At 33.9% G+C, this 8650-nt stretch overlaps 1 protein-coding gene across 1 annotated transcript in view; it reads left to right on the forward strand.

Annotated features, from left to right (window-relative positions):
* LOC100185171 (midasin) overlaps positions 1-8650 on the forward strand; it is a 46028-nt gene that overhangs the window by 32518 nt on the left and 4860 nt on the right. The window contains exons 51-52 of the mRNA XM_026837005.1: positions 8064-8137; positions 8319-8438. Coding sequence (XP_026692806.1) covers positions 8064-8137; positions 8319-8438 — 194 coding nt within the window. The remainder of the gene's footprint in view (positions 1-8063; positions 8138-8318; positions 8439-8650) is intronic.

Below are 8650 nucleotides of genomic sequence, written 5' to 3' on the forward strand. Positions count from 1 at the left end.
AATCACCCACAAAGTAACATACATATTAACTCGTAAGCTGGCACGAGGTGTATGAACCCGTGTGATAACGACTGTCGTTTTCCGGCCACAAGAGGACAAAATAAGTTACATTCATTCATTCATTCAATTCAATTCCCAGATGGAAAGATTACAAGGCACTTTTCCCGTCACAGTAGCGACCATAGAACTTCTCACAGCTTTATTGGAATGTTCATTCAAGCGTGAAGGGCCAACAAACGCGCTGTCACGCCTCACCGAATTCATCATGACCGAAATTTTTTGTTCGTTTCACGACTGGCAACGAAATGATGTTGGGTCTTGGGAAAAAATTGGTGGGAAATGAGATTTTCTGTTTTTTCATTTTTTAGAGAAATATGAATGTAATCTATCCCATTTTTGCTCATAAAAACCGCAGCAAATAAAAAAACTGTCCGCCAAAATTTTTAAAAATAAGCTTGATTGGACTGCACTAGCAAACTTCTTGAACGTCAAAATAATACTTTATACTTATCGGGAGCAGACATGCAGACTTTTTAGAGCGAAAAAGCGAGTGTTTCTTTGTCCACAATTGGAGCAGATAAATGCACTATTCAGAGAGAAAAGTAGAGTGTTTATTTATCAACGATTGAAGCTGACTTAGTCGCGAATATGACGAAACATTGCATTATAAAAAAAATCTTAAAATTACAAAATGATCGGCGTTTGTCATGTGCACTCATTGTGTATCCCTGGAGTACAAGTTATAACTCGTGTTAGAACTTTAAATACCACTAGCCTATACTCACAGGGCTTCGTTGCCTTGAGATGTGCCACTTAATACTTGGTGCATCAACCAGTGTGAAAAGTGTGTCCTCCCTTCAATCAAGTATTGTGAGGATTTTATCTTCAGCCTCTGGATCGGATGTTTTACTCCGGATGACGTGCATAGATGTCGATGCTCTTCATGCTCTTATTGCTGCAGAGGTAAGAGCTTCGTTATTTTAAAATTAAATTTCCCTGTTTTTTAAGTTAAATTACATCCCTGTTTTAATTTTTTCCCTTTTATTTTTACTTTTTTAGTTTTATCTTATTTACTTATAAAAAGGGCTATTTAGATGGTCTACGTATGTGTTATGTGCCATAGTTTCTGCAAGAATGTAAGTTTAAACTACATGAAATTGGTTGGGAGCATTTTCCAATTGTGCCTACGAACATACACTGTAATCTGTATCGGGCATTGGACCCAGTATTCTTCGTTTACAATAAAATATTAAAGTTATAAAAAAATCTGAAAAAAATCTAAGAAAAATTTATCTTTTTCCACAGCCATGCTCCTCTCTAGTCCACCGAGTGACAGAAATGGTTCGTCTCGGTTTTTCCGTCTTAAACAACGTTTTACGCTTAGACGATTTAATTTCTAACGACGCAAGAGAACCTACGCAGCTCCACCAAGTGTTAGCTGCTCCCTCTGCTGGCCAGATTAATGTTATTTCTATAATCGCTGGTTATTTGTACCATCGACAAACCATCGTCCTTCCCCGTCTCTCTGTCGCCCTCTTAAGGAGGATTTCTCTCATAGCTCCAATGTCAATACATGGGAGTCTCGGAGCAGACGTAGCTGCTGTGAGGTGTGTTTTGTATTGTTTTTTTTTACAGTTTTTACGGCTTTATAGTTTTTTTAAACTATTTTCTACAGTTGTTTTTGTAGTTTTGTAGGTTTTGTTTTTTTCACAGTTTTTTATTAGTTTTATCGATTTTGTTTTTTAAGTTTTTTTCTACAGTTTTTATATGCTTTTATAGGTTTTGAAGTTTTTAACAGTTTTATAGTTTTTAAGTGTTTTGTCTTTTTTTTGTTTTTAAATTATAATGTTTTACATTTTACAGTATTTTTTAATTTTTAAAGTCTTTTCTTGTAATTTTACAGAATGGTTCTAGTTTTTATTTCGACTAAAATCTAGTAAACTTTATTATACATTGCCTGTACACATATACCAAATTTGTAAGGCAATAAACCTTTAATATCTTTTTTCTTAATCTTTCCTATTTTTAGATAATCTTTTAGTGGCTCATTTGATATAAAAAAAAGTTATGTATTTCTTTTTATACCAGATTAGCCACTAAAACATTATTTACATTGTTCTTAGTGGCAGAAATAACAGAATATTTTTTTATCAATACTTCCATGATCAAACTCCTCATCATTTCATCCAGGGACATTCTTCTGTGTCGACTACAAGCAAGAGCAGGCGACCATCTTCTCAAGATCGGGATTCTAGAATTACTCGTAGTCTCCGTGCAGACTCAACCAGGACTTCTCGAACTTTTCCCTGACCTTGAACTTATTGATAAAACTAAGCCACAAAATGTGAGTATTTAAATGTAGCTTGCTTTATATTTGTCTGGCGGGAAACGACAGTTGATATAACGCGGGTATTCTGTTATATACACCTCCTGCTTTTTTCTGTATGGCTGATAATTTGGACAACCCATTAGTGACCACTGGGTTGGAGCAATTGTTGTTAAGTGACCTGCCCAAGGTCACATACGCCCACAAAAGCAGCAACGACCAGCCTTGAACCTATTACCACTGGGTTTGAGGCAGGCGCACTAATCACTGTTCTATGTCACTTATTTATCTCATGGTAATTTTGTGTTAAACAAGTATGTTACAACCAAAGTCATCACATCTGGTGTGGCAAGACAGACATACACAGAAATTTTCTACATTGCATTAATCATTACGAACCAATAGTTATACTTTTTTCAATGATTTTACGGCTAACTGTCTGTCCCGGCCTATTTTTAATTTAAATGTTTGGTGCTTATGGTCATTCCTGCTTTAATTTTGTGACCACTACATAAAAGGCCAAAAACCCAACCCTGGCCTACATTCTCTATGCCTCTTAGCTTGCCACACAGTAGAACCTCACCCATGTAGAATAGAATAAACACACTTATTATACCCGCAATTTCCAATCAATCTGGCATGCTACACTAAAGTATGTTAACCTTGTAAAATAGAATATTTCAACCATGTAAATCTGCTAAAAACCCGCAAATTAATTAGCACTGATACACTATTTAGACTAAAGTCATTTTTAAAAAAAATTTTTTTTTCTTAACCCTAAAAAATTGTGTATAAATAATGAAGTATTAATAGCATTATATATAAAAAATTAAAAATTAGTTTGTTTTTTCCTACAGGGCTACCGTCTTGGTAAATCCAGTTGTTTGACTGTGGTTACTGATATGTTGGCTTCAGAAAATCAAGGAACTTATAAATTACCAACTAATTTGCATACAGCGTGCATCAAGCTAGCTAATGCATTATGGGTGGGCAGGAGGCATACTGCAATACAGGTATCACTTGTTGCATTTGTTTATCAATATATTTTTGATATTTGACTGATTTTTTTAATGCTATATTTTTGTCTGTACAGGTCAATTGTAAAATGTTGTTCTGTTTGAAAAGATTTTTATTTCTGGCGAATGGTATTTTTAGTCTTAATTTGTTTTAAAAAATTAAATAAAAATATTGTTATTTTCTTTATTTCCAGGCGTTGAAAAATCACTCCAAGTCATTTTGGAACAACATTTTGTTGCCACTTTTTAGTGAGAACTCCCCTAAAGAAATTGCACAGGTTTGTTATAAAAGTATAATATAACCTTTGCGTTTTCTACCATTTTGATTAACTTTATACTATTTCTCTGTCTATAAATAAGTTTTGATTTCATAAATGTTATGTTTTTAAATGTTAGTTTCAATTTCATAATATTTCTGTTAATAAATAATATATTTTTATAAAATTTCTGTGTTTATAATTAATATTTTAATTTTTAAACTTATAGTATTTCTAGTAGAAATTGCACAGGTTTTAAAAGATTTCTGTTAGATTGTTTTATAACATTTCTATATGTAGAATGAGCTCCTTGAGACATGCGCTCATGCGTTAAACATCGTCGCACTTGAGCGGTTTCACACACTCCGAGAAGGAATGGATCCGCCACTAGAGCGAGCTATGGAGCAGTTCTCGGAGAAAAAGCGATTCGAACATTGGTCAAAGGTGAAAACAATTTTTTTTTGATTTGGAATGTTTTGTAGAAAATGAAAACCTGGTTACTTTGTAACATGTAGTAACTGTTTTTGTAAATAATATTATGTCAGTACATTTAAATTGTTTTTACATATAAATATTATTATAGTAGGGTGGGGGAAGATGAAACACCTTTTCATTCAATTTTCTCGTCACATTTCCTAGACAAAGAACATTTAATATATTATAAGACCATATCCTTCCGACTCCCATAGACCGTTGCTAATTGTTTAAAACACGATCAGGATATTTGGATATTCTGTGCTAAAGCTGTCCCGTCTTCCCCACCCTAGTATATGTCAATACACAATTACTGCTTAGATATTTTATTTTAACTATTTGGAAAATTAATGCGCACGAAACTATATGATTGTACATATACATATACCACTACAAGTAGGAAATGTAATACTTTACGCGAATCTCACCCTGATCGGGTGCTTATAGAATTAAACGATTTTTGTATAAATAAAACATTTTATTTGAATAAGAGACTGATGAAGCCATTTAGGCGATATATATATATAAAAATATATATCTTTTACTGTACAATTGGTTGGTCTTGATTTTTGTCTGTTTGAATAAGAGACTGATGATACCATTTAGGTGAAATATATTTCTTTTATTATACAAACATTTGATTGGACTTAATTTTTGTCTGGTATGTTTTTATAGCACCAGGACTGGCGCCGTGGCAAAGTGGTTAACGCGCCCGCCTCTAACCCAGAGGTAATGGGTTTAGGGCTCGTCGCTGCTACCATTGCGGGCATATGTGGCCTTGGGCAAGACACTTAATGGCAAATGCTCCAACCCAGTGGTCACTAATGGGTTGTCAAACTTTTAAGCTATACATAACAATTTTTTTATAATCCCCCCAAAAAATATTCATTCACTTCTGGCACGAGGTGTATGAACACCCGTGTTATAATGACTGTCGTTTTCCGGGCATAAAGCAAGTTTCATTTTTATCAACTATTCATTATCTTTACTACTAAGAACCAACATGGTTTTAAACGAACAGGTTTTTCTCTGCGTTTCAAAAACTTACTCAAAATCGAAACCCGATGAGCAAGAGCGACATCTAATGTTTGTTTCAGCGTGGAAGACGTTTTTATTGACAAAGAAAATAAAAGATGTTGTTTTGCTCAAAAACATCATCGGTGATTTGATGTCATCTATTCTTTTTATGGTGGGTTGGGAAATTATTTGTGTTGTGAATTGAACGTGAAAGCATTATAGTTGAATGAATGAACGAATTAAACCAACTTATTTACCCTCCAGTGGCGGAGCCTTGATAGTCGTTATAACACGGGTGTTCTGTTTCATACACCTCGTACCTGTTTACAAGTTACTACGTAGTTACCTTGTGGATGATAATTTTTGGTATTTATAATTTTATGTATGGCTGACAATACAGTAACAGTAACCACATAACAACTAGCAATAGGCATAGCTGTGAGCGTATCCATTTTTGGGCAAGATCCTTTTACCAGCAGTTACCCAGTGGTTCCAAATCATTTTTGTTCACCCCCAAAAGGAAAAAAAACAACAGAAAAATCCCAAAAAACAAAAACAATCACCCACTAACATATAGGGTAATTCGTCAGCGGGCAAAAGTGTATGAAACAGAAGAAGTGTTATAACCACTGTCGTTTCCTGCTACACGAGGGTTAATTTTAATGATTTTTAATTTATTTATTTATTTAATACATTTAATTTCTACACACCTTCATTACAGAGCGATGAAACTTCTTCACAAACATTTCTTAGTCTCTCGACCAGCCTGCTGCTTTCATTAGTCTCCAAACAGCCTTCAAACTTCCTGTCATTTCTTCCACGGTGAGAAAAGTTTTTTTTTCAAAATTTTAGGCAGTCCCAAAATTGTTTTCCCAAAATTTGGAAAAAATCACAAATTTTCCTGAATGCGCCACTGACCACTGTAGTTGAATTTTTTTCCCAAAATTTCAAAATATCACAAAATTTTCTGGATGTGCCACTGTTGTTAAATTTTTTCTCAAAATTTTCAAAAAACCCCCATTTTTTCTGGCTTTGCTACTGTACATATTATTTTCGAAATTTAAAAAAAAAAACTATATTTTTTTTTCTGGCTGCACCACTGTAGATAACTAAAGAAGTTATAGGTGCCTCAAATTGGTAAGCCGAGTATGCATACTTTGGCATAGGCTATGATATATATATATATATACACCATATGTCATTATTCTGGGTACACATAATAACAGTTTAATTGGTAATGCACAAATAAAACATAAAAATTTGGTAATATCACCTAAAAGAACACTTTGATTAAAAAAAATGTTCAATATGAATAAAGTAAAGGTGGCTGTACACAGTATCCGGAATTCGTCCGTTTTGTCCAAGTTTTTGCTGCCGCATGCGGAACTCGGTAATGGGTTTGCATATGACTTCGCAGGCGAATTCGCATGCCGGATACTGTGTACAGCCACCTTAATGGGTAAACTGCACTAAATTCTAGCTATACCGCTTTGCTTTGCAAAAGGATCTCACTCATATAGAATTAAATACCAATTTATTTGGCAGTGAGTAAAATCTGGTCTAAATCTCAAATCCACTGGCATGCCTTGCTGTAGAATCTCACTCATATAGAATTGAATATCAATTTATTTGGCAATGGGTCAAATCTGGTGTAAACCTGAAATCCTATGACGTACCTCACTGTAGGGCTTCACATGTTTAAAATAAAATAAAAAAAAATTTAAAAAATGATTATATTTTAGAATTGTTGAGAGCATGCAGAGACAGTTCGGCGCTTCATCCAAAATTGATCGAAGTCAGGTTAATCTTCACGCTGCTTCAGTTCATCTCATTAAATCAATGAAAGAGAAAGCATCAAAAGGTGTGAAAATAATAAAGTAAAATTTTAAGGCTGTTTTTTTACAAGCTTAAAACTGAAGCTACTGAAAAGCATTTTTAAAGATGCATACTCACTAGAAAAATCAAAATTTGTGTATTGATAGAAATTCTCAAATATGATCTAAAAGTACCGAAACAGCTTCTAAAAAAATAATAAAATCTTCCAAGTTTTTAAAAAGGTTGTTCATTTTTTTAAATAAAATTATTTTGAAAACAGCTTTTTTCAATCATGTGAATGCAGATTCATGTGTTGGTGATTTCATCCAGCTGTCATGTGATCACCTACATGTGCTCATGAAAGATCACGACTCATGGGAGCAGTTTTCATATGAAAAAAAACTTTTCAATGTTGAGGTAAGAGTCTTTTATTTCAAACATCTCATGTCAGCTTAGGAGTTACAAAGTATGTTACTTTGTGGGTGATTATTTTAACTGGAATTTTTTTTCAAGTTTTATGTGTAGGTATTAATTTAAACAATCCATTAGTGACCACTGGGTTGGAGCAATTGTCGTTAAGTGTCTTGCCCAAGAACACATATGTCCAAAATGGTAGCAGTAACAAGCCTTAAACCCATTACCTCTGGGTTAGAGAGAGACGCACTAACCAACTGTGCTATTGAGTCAGACAATTATTAATTATGATGTCATAATAGACCTCATTGTTGGTCATTCGAGCGTTGGAATTTCTTTTTGAAGATAAAAACGGGATCAACCAATCATGGCTTACTGCTGTATCACATGAATCAACCATTCATATGATTATGATGATCCTCGTGAAGATGATCACATCACAACGTGATAAGGAAGCAGGTGAAAAAAATTTTAAAGTTACTAAAAAAAAATTGTCTACATTTTTTTTCGTAAAAAAAAGTTTCTAAATTAACTTTAGTAATTTTATTTTTTCAGATCTTAAATGTCGGCTCTCTACCTCCATCTTACGGTTGCTAACTAAAATTTCCACACATGTCGAAACTGCGCGCATGATTAAGCAGACCAACATTCTGCCTGAATTGTGTCTAGCGCTATCTAGTGCTTACGTTGACAACAAGAAAAAGGTGAAATTGAAAAAAAGGAAAAATAAAATTAATTTCAAAGAGATTTCTGGCAATTGTTTGATTTTGATCTTAAAGGACCAATATTTTGTCTGCCTTACAGCAATACATAATCTGGTTTTACTTATAAGCGTTTTTCCCAAGAATAAGCACATCCACAGTTGTAGCAGCGCCGAGTCTTGAACCCATAAACTCTAGACTTGAGAACTTACTAACTTACCACGTCACCGGAATAAAAAAATGGCGCGCTAAACGTTTTTTCACGTTGCCAGAAAAAAAATTTTGAAAATTTTTTCAGTGGCTTGAAGTTTACCATTTGAACATTATTATGACATCACAATTACTGGAATGTTTGTCACATGACTTTGTGGATGACGCGCTTGACTTCATCGGAGTACACAGCGATCGAATGTGCCAGGTGAAATATGATATCTATGTGGCTACGAACGAAAAATATGTTGGAAAGTTTTTAAAAACTTTTAGCTTAAAAACTGTGACTAAAAAAAAGTGTCGACTTAAAAAAATAAAAAAATATATAGTAGGGTGGGGGAAGATGGGACACCTTTTCAGTCTATTTTCTCATACCATTGGGTAGTAAACAAGAACACATTAAAAAAATTATAGAAGTGT

This window comes from Ciona intestinalis, chromosome 12 (genome assembly GCF_000224145.3).
Source record: "Ciona intestinalis chromosome 12, KH, whole genome shotgun sequence".
In the NCBI taxonomy this organism is placed as follows: domain Eukaryota; kingdom Metazoa; phylum Chordata; class Ascidiacea; order Phlebobranchia; family Cionidae; genus Ciona; species Ciona intestinalis.